General features: G+C 44.6%; 1 protein-coding gene across 5 annotated transcripts in view; it reads left to right on the top strand.

Annotated features, from left to right (window-relative positions):
- UACA (uveal autoantigen with coiled-coil domains and ankyrin repeats) overlaps positions 1-14,011 on the top strand; it is a 98,545-nt gene extending 84,534 nt beyond the window's left edge. For all 5 annotated transcript variants that reach the window (XM_058665427.1, XM_058665426.1, XM_058665424.1 and 2 more), the window contains 4 exons: positions 987-3,722; positions 9,064-9,216; positions 10,930-10,995; positions 13,817-14,011. In XM_058665427.1, the coding sequence (XP_058521410.1) occupies positions 987-3,722; positions 9,064-9,216; positions 10,930-10,995; positions 13,817-13,888 (3,027 nt within the window). In that variant the 3' untranslated portion in view covers positions 13,889-14,011. The remainder of the gene's footprint in view (positions 1-986; positions 3,723-9,063; positions 9,217-10,929; positions 10,996-13,816) is intronic.
- The last annotated feature ends 4,444 nt before the right edge of the window (positions 14,012-18,455 follow it).

The following is an 18,455-nucleotide window of genomic DNA, read 5'->3' as shown; positions in this document are numbered from 1 at the left end:
AAAGGCAGATTTACGGAGAAGAGAAACAGAAAGATCTTCCACCTACTAATTCACTCCCCTCATGGCTACAATGGCTGGAGCTTAGCCGATCCAGGAGCCTGTTCTGGGCCTCCCATGTTGGCACAGGGTCCTAAGGCTTTGGGCCATCTTCCACTGCTTTCCTTTACCAAAAGCAGGGAGCTGGGTGGGAAGTGGAGTAGCTGTGACATGAACTGGCACCCAAATGGGCTTAGCCAATTGTGCCATTGCCTTGGACAATCAGATTTATGGGTGAAGGCACTCAAAAGTCATATCTCGGGCCTGGCTTGGTAGCCTAGTGGCTAAAGTCCCCGCCTTGAACGTGCCAGGATCCCATACGGGTGCCAGTTCTGATCCCGGCAGCTCCACTTCCCATCCAGCTCCCTGCTTGTGGCCTAGGAAAGCAGTCAAGGACGGCCCAAATCCTTGGGACCCTGCACCCATGTGGGAGACCTGGAGGAAGTTCTTGGTTCCCGGCTCCTGGCTTTGGATTGGCACCGCACCGGCTGTTGATCTTCCTCTCTCCCCTCCTCTCTGTATATCTGACTTTGCAATAAAAAAAAAAAGTCTTATCTGTTATTGGAAGATAAATACTGTGTGATGTGATTTAAATATTTAAATTATTTGAATATTTAAAGTTGAAGTCCTTGTGTTTACTTCAGGGTTTCTGTGGGTGTTCCCAGCACATTATGTGCCTGCCATAAGCAATAGGACGAGTGCATACTTATATTGTGTTACGGTCTTTGCCCATCTGGTGTAGGTAGACATATTGAACTGGAAAGGAAAGAAAAATTATGGCAAGAACTGTTTTTTCTTGCCACAAAAATCAGTATTTTTTTCCCCCCATCTTGGCAGCCTGAAAATGCTCTGACCACTGGTGATGTTAAAAGTTGTTCTGAAGGTTTGGTAAGTGTGGAGGGCGTCTTCTTCAGACTTTCGTAACTGGTATCTTTTTTTCCCCTTTCCAGTGTCCTCCCTCAGGCATGGCAGCCCACGTCCAAAGCAGATCCATGTTAAGACCTCTGGAGCTATCTTCCCCCAACCAAAGCTCGTACTCGGAGAATGAAATTTTAAAGAAAGAATTGGAAGCGATGCGAACTTTTTGTGATTCAGCAAAGCAAGACCGACTCAAGCTGCAAAATGAGCTGGCTCACAAGGTGGCTGAATGCAAGGCTCTAGCACTGGAATGTGAGCGGGTCAAGGAGGACTCGGATGAGCAGATCAAGCAGCTGGAAGATGCATTAAAGGACGTGCAGAAGAGGATGTATGAGTCAGAAGGTAAAGTTAAACAAATGCAGACCCATTTTCTGGCCCTGAAAGAGCACTTCACAAATGAGGCAGCTCCTGGGAGCCTCAGGCTCACCGAGGAACTGAAGGAGCAGCTGAAAGACATGAAGGCCAAATACGAAGGCGCTGCAGCAGAAGTAGGCACGTTAAGAAATCAGATCCAACAAAACGAGATGCTGGTGGAAGAGCGGAGGAGGGGTGAGAGCAAGCTGATAGAAGAAAACAAACGATTGCAAAAGAACATGAGTCTGTGTGAAATGGACCGAGAGAAGAAAGGGAGGAAGGTGTTAGAGATGGAGCGGCAATTGAAAGAATTATCAGCAGAGTTGGCCCTTTCTATTCCAAAAGAAAAATTTGAAAGCATGAAAAGCCTATTATCCGGTGAAGTGAATGAGAAAGCCAAAAAGCTAGTGGAGACACAAAGAGACTATGAAAAGTCAGTCAGCGAAATCAAGCAGTTAAAGAGGGAACTCGACGATGCGAAGGCCAAACTTGCTCTGCGGATCAGTCCAGAGGAGCATGAGCAGCTCAAGAGCAGCCTTGAGCAGAAGTCAGGAGAGCTTGGCAAGAAGCTCACCGAATTCACCGTGAAAAACGAGACTTTACAAAAGGAAATGGAAAAAGTCTGTGTGGATAATAAACTCCTCAACCAGCAAGTACACAATCTCACTATGGAAATCAAAACTCACTATGTCCCTTTAACAGTAAACCAAGAACTGAAAAAATCGCATGATGTGGATATCGAGGACCTGAATAGAAAGCTTTTAGACGTAACACAAAAATACACAGAGAAGAAGTTGGCAGCAGAGAAATTGCAGCTGGAAAATGACAGTTTACGTGAGAATGTTAGCCATTTGGAAGCCGTGTACGTGCCTCCTGAGCAACATGAGAAGGAGCTAATGGCTCTGAAATCCAGTATTGCTGAACTTCAAAAAGAGCTGTCTGAACTTCATAAAAAATGCGATGAAGGTCAAGAGAAAATACGTGCGCTTCTGTCTGAAAACACTCACTTGAAAAAGACTCTGAGTACCCAGTATGTGCCAGCTAAGACCCACGAAGAGATGAAAATGGCATTGAGTAACACTTTAGATAAAACTAAGAGAGAACTATTGGATGTGAAGAAAAAAATGGAACAGTCAAATCAGGAAGTTTTCAAAATGAGAGACGAGAATGAAGTGTTAAAGAGAAACCTGGAGAACACCCAGAACCACATTAAGGCTGAGTACATCCGCCTAGAAGAGCACGAGGCGCAGGTGAGCGCTCTGCGTGAGAGCGTGCGGAAGGCACAGGCTGACAGGGCAGAAATGATGGCTGATTACGGAAAAGGTCAGGAGGAGATCGCCACGCTGCATGCTGAAATTCAAGCCCAGAAAAAGGAGCTGGACACGATACAGGAGTGCATTCAGCTCAAATACGCTCCCATCGTCAGCTTTGAAGAGTGTGAGCGCAAATTCAAAGCCACTGAGAAAGAGCTGAAAGAGCAGTTATCAGAGCAGACACGGAAGTCTAGAATCGAAGAGGAAGAGACTAGGAAAACCAAAGAGGAGAATGACAAGTTGAAGAAGGAGATCTTGGCTCTTCAGAAAGATTTACAGAATAAGGGTATTTTGATTGAGAATTCTCAGGAAAAGGAAAGAGCGTTCAGCCAAAAAGCTGACGAGCTCAGCAAGCAGGTCAGTGACCTGTCACAGAAATACGCAGAGGTCAAGAAGGAGAATGAGCAGCTGGTAGAAACCAGTGCCAAACAGACCTCTGAGATGCTTGCAGTGCACAGTCTTCTGCAAAAGCAGCACATCCCTGTGGAACAGGTGGAGGCTCTGAAGAGCAGCCTGAACGGCACAATAGAACATCTAGAACAGGAACTGAAGAAGAAGAAGAAATGCCTCGAGGAAGAGCAGCAGACAGTGGCCACACTGCACCAACTACTGGAGAACCAAAAGAACTCTTCTGTGGCCCTGACAGAGCACTTGCAGGTGAAGGGAACGTTGGAGGAGGAGGTTGGGCTCATTCGGGCTCGTCTGAGAGAAAAGGAAGAGGAGAGCCAAAGCAGAACTGAAGAAGTCTCCAAACTCCAGACTGAGGTTCAGAGGGCTCGACAGGTGATCAAACAGCTGGAAGCCAGAGAGGTAGTTGATTTGTCCAAGTATAACACAATGAAAAGAGACTTGGAGGCTCAGATTTCCAACTTAAACCAACAACTGGCCAGTTTGAATAGAAAGTATGAGGAAGTCTGTGAGGAGAGGTTGCGTGGCAAGAAGGAGCTTTCCCCAAAAGAGCAGAAGGAATCTGTGCATTTCAACATTGAACAGGAACTCCAGGATCAGAAGGAGCGATGCGATAGGTCCCTAACAACGGTCACCGAGCTACAGAGAAGGATACAAGAATCTGCTAAACAGCTTGAAGCCAAAGATGACAAGGTAAGCATAGAGCAAGTCTCCATGGCCGCTTATCAGAGATGCCAGTCCGGGCCTGCCAGGGTAGGGGAATGGGACTCCCTCATCGCATCCCATAGATAGGCTCACTTTACTACTAAAACAGGTCAACTGTCCAGTTGACCACTGCTATGCAAAGAATTCTGTTTTTTTTTTAAAGGGAATTCACAATGTCAGAAGCAGTTTTGTTTCTGCTGCTGCAGTTAGAGCCGCTAAGAGTTGCAGGCAGATGGGGAGACAAGGGTTTAGTTGCTTCATGGGGATCCAGTGATTTATGGCATGTGAGGAATGGGGTTGGAGGAGAGGAGCTAAAAGCTGTTTCTTTGTTGCAAGGAACCCTGACCCCAGGGAGCTTGCATCCTAGACTTGGTCTTGGCTCACTTGTCTCCAGGAGCCAAGGTCCATCATTCTGCAGACCAGTCTCCTGGCCCATGGCTGTCCTGTCCTGTCTTTTCACTAAGTTGAATCCTCACACACTTTCTTCTCTCACCTGCTGCCTTCTTTGAGCGATCTAACCTGAGTGCACGGTTCTTGCAAAGTTCCTAGTTTCCCTCCCTCCCTCCTTTCCTCTTCGTTTCCTCCTGCTTTCCTCCCTCCCTTGTTTACCGCCCATTGGAAATGTTTATCACAGTGTTCACATTATGTGGTTCATCTTCAGCCATCTTTTTAGAGCAGGGTGTATAACTTCTTCCTTCCTGTCTTCCGTACTCATGGGGCAATTTGCAGAAAAAGTACTCAAGAGGCTTGAAATGGGTATTTGCAGCAAATCGGTCAAATGTAGATGTGGGGTGACTGTTGTTGTGTGTCAGTTTGAGAAGCAGTTATTAACGCTTCTTGCCAGGTAGCTGGGTGAGTGAGAACAGCCGCAGCCCTACTCAGTGAAAGTCCCCAACTCTGGCACATCAAGGGTTCCAGTGTTGAAAAGCTTGTTGGGAAGGTAGCTGTGAGTATAGTAATACCACTTTACAGTAGTTGATTATTGGCCTTGCAGCTGCCCATTCATTGAACCCATTGGTGTGTATTTATCACTGAGTTTGATTTTTCTTAATTCTCAAAAATTTTTCAGCCTTCACTAATGAAAATGTTGTGATTCAGAAAAGTCAAAGGGAATTAGCCAGGCTCGCACAAGCCAGCTCTCTCTGACATCAAAGCCAGTGCTGCTTCTACTAATCTCAGCCCCCCGATTAGTTTCTCTTTACCACACAAAGCAGTGTTTCTGACGAATGCAACAGGGCATGTAGGGGACGCAGGGGATCCCACTTCTTATGGCCTGATAATTCTCTGGAAGACTGCATTTACTTCTTCCTAGGTGTTCCTTTGCAGTTACGTACCACATCATGATGTTGAAACCATTGAACTTGCGTGTGGTGATCTCATCCATGTTTCTGTGACTCACTCTCTGATGTTCAAAGGGGACGCAACAGCCTAATGACACATTTCTGAGAGAGTCTGCATTTCGTGAGAGGAGTGAATTGGGGTAGTACTTTAACTGCTTACATTCTGCATGGTGGTATCTGGGGTCCATTCCTGGTTGTGTTCCCAGTTCCAGCTTTTGACTCATGTACAACCTCAGTAGGCAGCAAGTGTTGACTTGAGGACTTTGGCTGAGGCCCGTGGATTGAGTTCCGGGCATTTCTGTAATGAACTGGTTAGATGAGGCCTGTGTGCAAGTCTGTCTCTAAATAAGCGAATGTTAAAGTCTTTTTTTTTTTTTTTAAAGAAAATTAATTTCACACTGATACCTTAGTATTTGTATACTTATTTATTAATCCTTTTTAAAAATTTATTTATTTTTTTATGATACAGTTCCATAGGCTCCTGGTATTTCCCACCCCCCCACCCCCACCTAGTTCCTGTATATCATTACTAATGTATAGTTCTTCATATGGCCATCATTGCGGGCATGGACAATGGCAGAGAGTCCAGCATCCTATTGTAAAGATATAGTTTCATTGTAAGTCCATCTTTGTCTGGAAGTAGAGATGCATACTACATTGTATCCTCACATCTGGATATGTTAGTCTCCATTTCACAGCTACTGTACATCCCCTCAAATGAAAAGTCATAAAACAAAATCAACAATAGGGAGTAAAATAGAAATTTACAATGCCTTGAAGTTAAATAGCATATTATTCAATATGACAGTCTCCATTACACAGCTATTATACATTCCCTTAAAGGAAAAGCCAAAACAAAACAAAAAACAAAAAACAAAACAAAATCAACATCAGGAAGAAAAAGAAATTAACAACACCAAGAAGTTAAATAACATGCTACTAAATAACTAACGTGTAGCTGAAGAAATGAAAATCAAGAACCTTCTTGCAGAAAATGATGCTACGTATGATCTATGAGTCATTAAAGAATTTAATCAGAAGAAAGTGTTTGAAGAGGTGAAACCAACAGAAAATATCAAAACCCATGCGATATAGTTTCCACTGATCTTTGTTGGTGAAGTGTGTCTCTTCTAGACAACAAATACATGGGTTTTGTTTTTTTTAATCTAGTCTACTAATCTATGACATTTGAGCTTAAGCCATTTACATTCAGGGTTAATATGTATGGGTGGTACTTTGGTCCTGTCATTTTAGGAATGGGTTGTTCATTGGTTTAATCTTCAGTTGTCATTTTACTGAGATGTTCTTCCCATTTGCCTTTGGTTTTGTTGGGTGCTGTTCCTCTTCTCTGTCAAGAGAACATCTTGAAATATTATTTGTAGGGCAGGTTTGGAAGAGGCAAATTCTTGTAACTTTTCTTGACTGTGGAAGAATTTGATTTCATTTCCAAAGACAAAAGAAAGCTTTGCTGGATATGTTATCCTAGGCCGACAATGTTTTTCTTTTAGGATCTGGAATATGTCACTCCATTCTCTTGCCTGTAGAGTTTCCTGTGAGAGATCTGCTGTGAGCTTAATTGGCATTCCTTTATATGTCAATTGATTTTTTTCACGTGCACATTTAAGGATCTTTTCCCGATGTGCAATTGAAGAGAGCTTGATGATCATGTGTCTTGGTGAAGATCGTTTTTGATCAGGCGTGTTGGGAGTTCTGTGCCCCTCCTGGATGTTGTTTCCCAATTCTTTCTCCAGATTAGGGAAATTTTCCTTTATTATTTCATTAGATATATTTGCAAAACCAGTTTCTCTTTCTGCACCTTCTGGGACTCCCATAACTCTTATATTAGGCCTCTTTTTTTTTTTTTTTTTTTAAGATTTATTATTTTTGGAAAGCCAGATATACAGAGAGGAAGAGAGACAGAGAGGAAGATCTTCCATCCGATGTTTCACTCCCCAAGTGAGCCGCCACGGGCCGATGTGCGCCGATCCAAAGCCAGGAACCTGGAACCTCTTCCGGGTCTCCCACGCGGGTGCAGGGTCCCAAAGCTTTGGGCCATCCTCAACTGCTTTCCCAGGCCACAAGCAGGGAGCTGGATGGGAAGTGGAGCTGCCGGGATTAGAACCGGCGCCCATATGGGATCCCGGGGCTTTCAAGGCGAGGACTTTAGCCTCTAGACCATGCTGCCGAGCCCTATATTAGGCTTCTTAATAGCGTTTTTCAATTCTTGAATACTTTTTTTGGCCTGATCCAGCTATGCTTCCAGCTTTTTGTTTGTTACCCCCTGATGATAGGAGATATCTTCCAATTCTTGGAGACTCTCCACTGTACTTTTAATTTGCTCTACTGTGTTCTTAATTTCTGATATACCAGCCTTGATTTTCTTTATTGCTGCTGTTGCTTGTGTAAAATATTTCTGAAATTCTTTGAACTCTTGTATGAGCTTCTCATTGTTGATCAGAAGCTTTAAAATGAGTTTTCTGAATTCTGTGTCCCCCATTTTCTCGATGTCTTCCTTAGTGAACTCTGAGGTTGGCATAGGGTTTTGCTCCTTTGCAGGGGATTTTTCAGTAATATTCATTGTGCCTGTGTCTCTTCTTTTGCTCTTGGTCATTGTACTTCTGGGTAGCAGTCTTCTCCTTGGGGCAGGTTTTTAAGCTGTGTCACCCACAGGTCTACAATTTGATTTTACTTACTGCAGTTGGTACACAACTCTTTGCTTCCAGCCACTCCCTCCAGCGAGTTCCAGGTCTGGCTTCTTATGTTAGATTTCCACTAAGTCTCCGTAGCCCCAAGTGCTGGCTCACCGATCACCACCCCCTGTGATACCATGCTGAGGCTGTACCGTTGTTTGTACAACCTTTCTCCCACTTCTGGTTGGAGCAGGTCCCAGGATTAGGGAAGACACCAGGTGTCCTATATAGCTAGGTTGTTGGTGGTGCTGATCTTGTTAGAACCTGTTGGACGTTAGTTCTTGGTGCCACGCGGACCTATTTTGACCCGTACGAAGCCACAGTTGGTATTATTTACCTGCGGAACTAGTGCAATCCACTGAGCTCAGTGAGTTCTCACGAGCTCAGCACAATCACAGTTCACTGTTGTCCCCTGTAGTCCTAAAGCATTTGCCACAGTGTACACAATGGTGCCTGGTGTACCACTACTAGAGTTCTTGATCTCCTGGCCATTAGGTCTGCGTGCTACCCAGACCTGTCTTGGGTGGAACCTGTAGAATGCTGCGTTGCTACAGTTCACTGAGTCAAAAACATGTTCACGCCCAGCTCGGCGTATGCTCAGTCCTTTCCCTTGCTTTTGCCTGCTTAGACAAAATGGCACCCAATTTGGCTCTGAAGGGCTGACTGGGCTGTGAAATCTATCCTGTTTTCGCACTGCCCATCTGGGATCTGCTGCTCTGTCTCTGCTCCTGGTCAAATCAAACAGATCAACAGAACGGACAGTTCTTTGCCCGGGTTCACCTCCCAAGCTCCCAGTGAAAGTCCCTTCCCACCTGGTTGCTGGTGAAGTTCCGGCTGCTGGTGGAGTTCAGATCACTGTTAGCTGAATGCCGCTGGAGTATCAGTCACTGCAACACCACACCATTGTGTCCGCTGCTTTCCTGTGTCTGTCTGTCTCCAGGAACCCCTCTGCTGTTGTTCTGTCCTCTCCTAGTTCCTGGAATGTATCTTCTCTGCTTCATCCTGATTAAATGTTTCTCCATCTGTTTAAACGTGTCCTTACCCTATTCCGCCATCTTGATTCTCTATTTATTAATTCTTGATATTTCTTCTGCATGGTGTATACTGAGATGAGTTTAGTTTAGAAATAGAGTTATATTTTATATACTGTGAACATCTTGGCAGTATTTATACCTCACTTTTTTAATATAAAGATGAAGTTTCTGCTTCAGAAAAGAAATTATTTCTGTGCAAAGATGCTCATCATCATTGGATAAGTTAATTTGTGTTTCTCTCACCATCTTTTCCTCTTTTAAAAAGATAACTGAACTGCTGACTGATGTAGAAAGGCTGAAACAGGCACTCAACGGCCTTTCCCAACTCACCTACGCGAGCGGCAGCCCCACCAAGAGGCAGAGCCAGCTCATCGACAGTCTGCAGCACCAAGTGAAGTCGCTGAGGCAGCAGTTGGCCGTGAGTACCCAGAGGCGTCTCCTGGTGGCTCCTGGGGGCAAGTGTGTGTCAGGCTGCCTGAAGGATCCAGATCTACACACGGAGTCATTTTTGCTAAAAGTTGCTGATACACTGCTTTTTTGATCATATTGATTTGTATGCCAGATCATATTGTTTCTGTATGTCAGAAACTACATTCCTGACTCTGACTGCTGGTGAGTGCCTGGCAGGCAACAATGAGAACTCACACAGCTGGTCTCCTGCCACCTCCGTGGCGGACCATGCTCCCAGCCTGAACTGCCCTGGTACCTTGCTGCTATCAGGCATCTGCGGAATGAGCTAGTCAGTGCAAGCTCTTTTTAACTGTCTCTGTCCCTTTGCCTGTCGAACGGAAAAAGCAAATTTTATATTAAAAAAAAATGAAATTATTATAGTGGGTTCTAAGTGATAAAGGTTTTTTCTTAGTTCATTTGTATTGTTACAATACCACCATCTAGGAGGTTTAGAGTGAACTGAAATATTTGGTGTATGTTTCTGGAGGCTGGAGAGCCACGATCAAGGGGCCACATCCCTCAAGAGGGGCTTCCTGCTGATGATCATATGGCAGGAGGAAGTGAGACAGAGCCAAAGTGGTCCTCCGCTGGGACCCCAAGCCTGAGCTGGGGCAGAGCCAGCTGTGCTCCTCTGGGACCCCATTCCTAACCCGGGGGAGAGCCAAAGTGGTCCTCCGCTGGGACCCCAAGCCTGAGCTGGGGCAGAGCCAACTGTGCTCCCCTGGGACCCCATTCCTAACCTGGGGCAGAGCCAAAGTGGTCCTCCGCTGGGACCCCAAGCCTGAGCTGGGGCAGAGCCAGCTGTGCTCCCCTGGGACCTCAGTCCGGAGCCGTGGCAGAGCCAAAGCCATCCTCCACTAGGACCCCGTGCCTGAGCCATGAGGATAAAATCTCTCCACACTGGGAACTAAGACTCCAACACATGGACTCAAGGGACACAGTCCTACCTGAGCAGGTTCCGGAAAGAGAATTGGGATTGTAGGATTTGTTTTTGAAGGGGAGAGGAGTGCTGGTGTGAATTTGTAAAATAAGTGGTGTTTTCCTAAGTAAAGGGAGGGTCTTCCTGGATAAAGCAAAAAGCACATGGAGGCCCAGGGTAAACTTTCTGGCCTGCCTGTGGATAGGAACTGGTGTGTGCACATGCGTTTCAAAATGCTTTTGCCCCAGAATAAATATGTTCCAATACCATAGTCCCTGGGGTTTTTGAGGTATGCTTATATCTGAGGCCATACTGAGGATGCCATTGATTACTCTGATTCTCCCCTGAGGTTTTGAAGCCCAAAGTGATGTGAGGAAGGAGCTCCCTCAGCCTCAGAAGCTTGAGCTAAGCACGGTGTGGCTGTGGGCTAAGGAGCTGGGGAGCTGTGTCCCTGACCCACAGCCGAGGAAATGTGTGTCTGCTCAGGCATTGCCTTGCGTGTGAGAAGGCAAGAGTATCCAGTCACCTAGGGTGAGTGGCATTGCCTTTACTCAGCGTGTCCCCACACGCTCACTGGTAAAGGGCATGCTGTTGTTATGTGGGGCCCCTGCATCTGGCAGATTCTGGGTGGATTGTTACCAAAAAGCAGCAGATGCACTTTCCTAGTAACACTGCCCTGTGATGTCAGGCCTAAGGGCAGCACCGTCATTGGCCGTCTTTGGGAACATGAATGCTGATACTCTCTTCTGTCCGCATTTCTAGGATGCCAACAGACAGCACCAAGAAGTCATTGCAATCTACCGGACACACCTTCTTAGTGCTGCGCAGGTAAGGAACTGCTTCTTCTTTAGAAATGGTACCATAGATGATAATTTAAAATAACTACCCCATATGGTTATTTAAAACCATATTTAAAAGCAGTTGTGTTTCTTTTCATCATGGGTTGCTTATATCCCAGGAAAATGTACAAATCTGTAGGTGGTCCAGCATAAGTTCACAGTTGTCTTACCAGCCTTCACTGAGTACAGTGTGTCAACACATAGCCTTGCTGGCAGTAATGCCTGAGCTATCCGCATGATGGTCCTGGTAGTCACCCCTTCACCTCCACCTCCATGCTCCAGACCTTGTGGAACATCATTGCAGTGATTATCGTAAGGCTGTCAGCCAAGAGAAGAGCATGGAGAGAAGTTTCTTGGTAGTTTCGGACTACTCTCTAAACGCAGAAAGGACTAGAGAAGTATAAAAATGACATGCACATAATGGTGATCTTTAAAGAAAAGTGTGTCTTTTAGGAGATACTAATGTCTAAGTCAGCCTTGGGTCAGTAAAGCACAGATCGTGCCCTTCTTCAGGGGTATCCTGAGAAGGCTTTTTGAAAAACATCACACTAAGAAGATGTTTAATGTGGGACCTTGGGGAAGGGCACGGACAACCCAGAACCTATGGAACTAAATCATAAAATACGTTAAGATAAAAATTAATGTGAAGCATGTGGTACTTAATGATTTATGAAAACCAGGTGAGAAGTGTCTCCAGAGTTCTCAGAATAGTTCTGTAAGGAAGATGAGCAAATCCGTGTGTGTTGATGATAAACCACAACGGTAAGAAGAACCATTTGGGTTGGGTGACACAGTTTAAATAAAAACATGAAAGACAGATGGAAGGGAAGGAAAAACGTATAAAAAATTTTTCAAAGATAGCTTTTAACAGAGAACTAAAATGAGAAAAAGAAATCTGAAAGTTAATAAGCTGGCATTTTGTATAAGCAGTGGAGATAAAACCAGTCAACAAGAATGAATTAGAAGATGATAAGGTTCAGTGGGTACGAAGTAGGCTGGAAGTTTAGTTTATTGCAGTCCTGAGAGAGGCCTACTGGTTAACCGTGGAACAGGATGATTGGGAAGAAAAAAGGAAAGTGCAGATAACTGTGGTGGGACAGATGAGGAGGTCATCGTGTGGGCCACCGAAAGAGGCAACCACCCGACAAGCCTTTCTACTTGCACAGTAAGCACTGCTGAATTTTGAAATGATTTGCGAGTGAATCGTAATGAATCATAACAAAAGTAATTGACCTTGGAAATAATCTTGTCTCCTGGCATCATAAAGTTACCTAAGACAATCAGATAGGCCAGCTGTGGTGAATGGTGGAAATTTAAACACGCTAATGTTAAAGGAACAAATTTGGAAGCCAAACTTCTATAAACAGGAAATGTTGTGCTGAACCCTATTCTTGTACTCCAGTAAAAACAAAACACAAATGAAGCGGGTTTGGAAGCCTATTAAGTTCCCTTTAATCATTCTCTTACTGTTTTTTTTTTTTTTTTAATTTATTTTATTTATTTATTTTTTTTTGAAATCTGTGTGGTGGGAGCAGGTATTTACCATAACTTTGAAATGCCTGTATCCTGTGTTATGGTGGGTGGATTCTATTCCTGTCTTGAGCTTTTTGTCACTGTTGACCTGAGGAGGCAGCAGGTAATTGCTCCAATAATTGTTTCCTGCCAATCCTATGGGAGACCTAGAATTCAGTTCCTGTCTCCTGGCTTCCACCCCAACCCAGCTTTGATCACGGCAGGCACTTGGGAATGAACCAGGTGATGGACGTTCACAACTATTCTGTCTTGTCTGCCTGTCAGATTAAAACAGGTATATATTAAAATGTGTTATATATTTTTAAAAAAATATATATATACATATGCATGGTTAATATTCATGTCAGAAGACAACTGTGTGCATGTAGAGTGTAAGATGTATTGCAATAGAAGGAAATTCCATAGGATTTTGTGCAATTAAAAATTGAGCCTGGCTTTTGACCCAGCAAGGTTTTTCTTGGGATTCTGTCCAACAGGTTGGGAATATCTCAAATGTTCTTCATTAGGGCAAGAAGACGCACATTTTAAACATCCCTAGAATATGATACTGTCTAATAATTAAGTACCTGGAGGAAGTTTTTTTTTTTTTAAAGATTTATTCATTTTATTACAAAGTCAGATATACAGAGAGGAGGAGAGACAGAGAGGAAGATCCTCCATCCGATGATTCACTCCCCAAGTGAGCCGCAACGGGCCGGTGTGCGCCGATCCGAAGCAGGGAACCTGGAACCTCTTCCAGGTCTCCCACGCGGGTGCAGGGTCCCAAGTCCTTGGGCCATCCTCGACTGCCTTCCCAGGCCACAAGCAGGGAGCTGGATGGGAAGTGGAGCTGCCAGGATTAGAACTGGCGCCCATATGGGATCCCGGGGCTTTCAAGGCGAGGACTTTAGCCGCTAGGCCACGCCGCCGGGCCCGAGGAAGTGTTTCTTAAAAGCACATTGCAAAGTGATAATGACATGTAGTTCTGTTTATGTAAACTATGTGGCTATGGGGATTTGTTTTTCTTCTGTCACTCTTCTGAATGAAAACCAAAGCTTGAGCAGCAACAGGAAAAGTCCTTGTTTACTTGCTGATCGCTTAGGCTGCTGGGACCATTACTAAAACGAAAGGGGGCAGAGTGTCCATCTATTTCCTGTTAACTGAAATTAAGAGCAATCGTGGCGTGCATGATTAATGAATTGACTTTCTTAGTCACCGTGACAGAGATTCAGCCGTGCTGTGTGACAAAGCCTTGTCTGTAATGTTCTCACTCTCTCCCCTTTCTCGTGTCTCTCCAGGGTCACATGGATGAGGATGTTCAGGCGGCCTTACTTCAGATCATACAGATGCGGCAGGGGCTCGTGTGCTAGCAGCCGGCTATGAGCAGCCAACACCTGCCTTTCCCTTTGGTGCTGAATGTTCTGGGTGCAACTCCGCGGCCTTCCCTGGCATGTCCAGGGCTGGAGCAGTTCAAATAAAATGTATTTGTTCCATTTGTTGGTCCTTTCCATGAAATACATATGTTACCGAGGTTTTCATCCATTAAAATCTTACATTTGTATATACTAATAGTAGAGGGAAGCCAGTAGCTTATCAGGTTGGTTCTCAGGAATGCATGATTACATTTGTTTAAGTCTTTGAGCTTCCTTGTTATCCCTGAGCCATCAGAGTGGGTCCATATGAAGAGGGATTTGGCTAAAGTTATTTTTAAAGATTTCTTTCAGAAGAGTTGATTCAGTGGGTGCCACTTTTAAGGGGATCCAAAAGCCTTTCAGATCCGCAGTGGAGCCGTGAGACCTACTGGAGTTTCAGGGACGGCCTTGTGACCTGGCTGGACAGGTTCCATCTTTGTGGCCGCTTAGTGAGCGCCTTTGAGTTCTTATGCTCTTGACTTTGAAACCTTTTTAAATACATTTTTTTCATAAGTGATTCTCAGTGCCAAATTCTATTTGAGGTTAAAAACAATCAAGGGTGTCATGTATCAGGAATTTAAAATAAAATGGCTTTAAAATCTGTAAAAGGATTTAAAATTTTACTTGGGGAGACTTTTCTTGCCATAATATTTGAAGAACTATGATAAATGATATACTAGATTGTTCAAAGTGGCAAGAGCTTTGCACTTTTTTTAAATCAGTCATTTTGACATTTGCTTCTGTAGTAGGAGCAAATGAACCTGTACCCTCCATGTTCATACTTTTTTTAATACTTTTTTATAGGAAAGTAATACAGCAGTAATGTGAAGTATAATTTTCCTACAAAATGAGCTTAGGGAATTGTTTTGGGGGAAACAGCCTTAACATTTAACATAAAAAGTATAATAATATGAACCCAGTGGCTAAAGTCCTCTCCTTGAACGTGCCAGGATCCCATATGGGTGCCAGTTCTAATCCCAGCAGCCCTGCTTCCCATCCAACTCTCTGCTGGTAGCCTGAGAAAGCAGTCAAGGATGGCCCAAAGCCTTCGGACCCTGCACCCATGTGGGAGAGCCGGAAAGAAGTTCGTGGCTCCTGGCTTCGGATCAGCAAAGCACCGGCCATGGCAGTCACTAGCAGAGTGAATTATCGGACAGAAGATCTTCCTCTCTGTCTCTCCTCCTCTCTGTATATCTGACTTTGCAATAAAAATACAATAAGTCTTTAAAAAAAAAAGTATGATAATATGGTAAAATTTAAGAATATATATATAAATATATAGTAAGAAAATAATAAAACTGGACATGTTTATAAGAATGTAACAAGCACTTGTTATTACCTGCATCTCATTAAGAAAGATTTACATCTCTTATTATTTGTATTAATATTGTATGTACTACCTGTATTGAGACTTGGGAACTTGACTTTAAGCAAATACTTGAATTAATGGATCATTTCTGCTGAATTTTCCAAGGACTGCAGTAGGTGCCGTAACAGTGATCTGTGTATCCTGAACCAAGTTTCTGATTCTGTCTTAATAAGGAAAAGGAGCATCATGATAGATCCTCATGGCAAAGAACAATCCAGATAGCAAGGAGAAGTCAAACTCAGGTTTCCTCTTCCTTCTTCATGTAGGCGTGAGCAGTTTGCATTGGCTTTGATCGGTCTGGCCCATGTGCGTGTCGTCATCTGTGGACCTGATGCAGCAAAGGCCTAACCAGAACACTCACATTCAGTTTCTATTTTCCTGGAATGGGAGCTTGTGTGTATTTTTCTCTTCAACCAGTAGTAAAATGTTTTCTGCAGGATGTTGTTTTGAACATCTTTATCAACGGTTACAAGTCAGAGGAGCCCATTGGCTTGTTATCTTTGGGGAATTTGGAGTAGAATAGAGTCCCAAGTACAGATGATGATTTCCACTTTTAGTTGGCGCTCCAGAATAACATACCAAGGAGCCCTGGAAACTAACGCTGTGGTCTCATTCTCTCACTTGTTGATACTGAAGGCAGAAGCTTCCCAGGTAAACAGTGGGAGAGTGGTACTGGCTCGGCCATTCTGTGTTCTGAAGAAGACCTGGGATCTGAGCTGTGGCGCAGAAGCAGGAGGAGTAGTTGCTGCCTACGCGTTTGTGAGGATTCTGGTGAAGGTCATGAATTCCTGTTGCCATACAGTCCTCTGTTAAAAGCTAAATTGTTCTTTCATTGACATTTTCCCCCATTGTTCATATGTTATCAGAAAAGTTGTTCCTTTAGACAGAGGGTCAGGGTCAGAAGGGGCTGGAACTGTAAGAAAATCCAAGTAAACATGTTGACAGTGTTAAGACTGCAAGCTGCTGTGCCTCCCTGGCAGCCAGGCAGGGCCCTGGGACAGACCACGTTTTCTGCTGGTCAGTGGGCGCAGCAGGCTTGGTACATTTCTGTGGGCTAACTCAAGGACCTCTATTATGTAACCCTGTATAAATGGATTCAAACCTTGTGGGCTGCTGCTGCCTGAATAAAGAATGATCCATCTGCCAACAGGTCCATGACTGTTCTTTCAGTTCTGGCCCTGCGTGCCTCAGTGTCCCCCACACCCCAGGCCAGGTCTGCCACAAGGATGCTACTCTCAAGACGGTAATTGCTTCCTATACCTATTTTTTTTTTTTTATTTCTACGTAAATTAGCTTAGTCTTTCTCACAGACTGCCTCTTCCACAAGCTTTTTTTCTTTCTTTCTGACCCTGCTGTATTTTGCAGAGTTTTAACATTTTCTATTGTTCTAACCATGTGACCTCATTGCTCCTTGCAGAATCTTCCAGGTTTTGAGTGGGAATATGTCCCGCATTGCAGGACTGGCTTTCCACTAACAGATTTTACACACTTGCTTCTTCCCTCCCTCTCTGAGGCGGTCCTGCAGCGCACTAGTTTCACAGTAGAAGAACTGGGAATTTTTTTTCATATGCCTGGTAATGAGGTATTTCAACGCCCACATATATGTCTGATTTTAGATGGCACTGGTCATAGCTTCCTCTGACATCTGCAATTGTAATAGTCTTGCTTGAAGCTGTACTACCGGAATGAACACGTCACTCAAACCTGCACAGGCACTTGGCCAAGAAGGTAGACCTTAAAGCCTGACCCCTAAATGTATGACACCACTATGCCTATCAAGTTTTTAATCCCATCAATGTAGCCGGTTACAACCTTCAGTGAGAGGAAAGGCAGTCTAAACCACAGCAGGCCAGTGACCGTTTGGTGTCCTTTCTTGTCAGTGAAGGGTCCATCAGTAATAGAACACACTTGGCTACTTTTCCCTGGGTCTGTCTTCACTGCCCTGAAGGCCGCACTGGAGGCGCATTTTCACATTTAAATTGTAGACACAATAGAGCAACCCTAAGGATCTGGACGCAGCTAGTGATGGGGTCTCACAAAGTGAAATTTCCTGAGGGCATGACCTTCACAAGGTCTTCTTCATATTCTTACAGCCTATGAGAAAGCCACTTCCTGATGCCACTATGAGATGGCTCACGCCTGTGGTGGTAGCTATTCACAGGTGGAAAACATGCTTCAACGGCTTTCCTCTTGCGAGGTCTGCCTTTCTCCAGTCCTACTGTGTTCTGTGTGAACAAAAAAATGCCCTTTGCAATACCAGCCTAGCTGCGTCCCTTGGAGCGCAGGAGCCCAGTCCTTGAATCGTCCCTACATTCTCTGCATCTTTTCACTTCCTGTAAAATCCATCTAGCATCCTTGGCTGATCGAAAGGTGCATTCTCTCGAGTTGGAAGGCTTTTTAGAAAAACAGAATCGTTCCAGTTGGTCTAAATCCTTTAGCTGCTTTAAACCTATTTTTATTATTCTCATCAATTTTTGTATGACAAAAAAAAAATCCCCAAGCCTCTGTTCATCTAAATGTATATGTTGGAGTGTTCGAGAGTATTTGGAATCTGGTTGTTCTAAAGACTGTTTGTGGTCACCAGTCTTTGGTATACCATAACCAGTGTTGTTAGAATATACATGGCTATTTATCAGCGGCAGAGCCAAGAATACAACCCAGCAACTGAGAACCCAAAGGGGGCTTTTCCAACCCTGGGCACCCCACTGCATGGTTGTTAACCTGAGGCAGAGGGCCTCAGTCAGTTCTGGCTCCAGCTTTCCTGGCACCTTATGGGTAGTCATGCCTTTACCATCTCTGCGGTCTGCAGCAAGCCCCGTCGCCTCTCTGAGCAGCAGGGCCAACCTCAGGCATGCTGCCCAGGGCTGGGGCCCCGCAGGCTCTGTGAGCACTCAGCATCCATCCTTAGGCAAGGCAGAGAGCAGCAGGCTAAGGAGGACGCAACTCACGGGGGACGGTCACAGTGTAGTGCTGGGTGTCACTGATGAGCAACTTCCGTTTCAATTCATTAAGCCCAACTCCCACCGGGCCTGAAAGAACCAGGGACATTCGTCATGGAACAGAACAGCACAGACACATTCCTACAACTGACCTGTACTGGTAGGACTGCCCACAAATGGCTATCCATCCTTGCCGTCCAAGTAGAGCGGTCATCCC

The sequence above is a fragment of the Ochotona princeps genome, chromosome 6, assembly GCF_030435755.1.
Source record: "Ochotona princeps isolate mOchPri1 chromosome 6, mOchPri1.hap1, whole genome shotgun sequence".
NCBI classification, from domain to species: Eukaryota; Metazoa; Chordata; class Mammalia; order Lagomorpha; family Ochotonidae; genus Ochotona; species Ochotona princeps.
The sequence above is the reverse complement of the archived record's forward strand: the minus strand, read 5'-3'. Positions and strand labels throughout refer to the sequence as shown.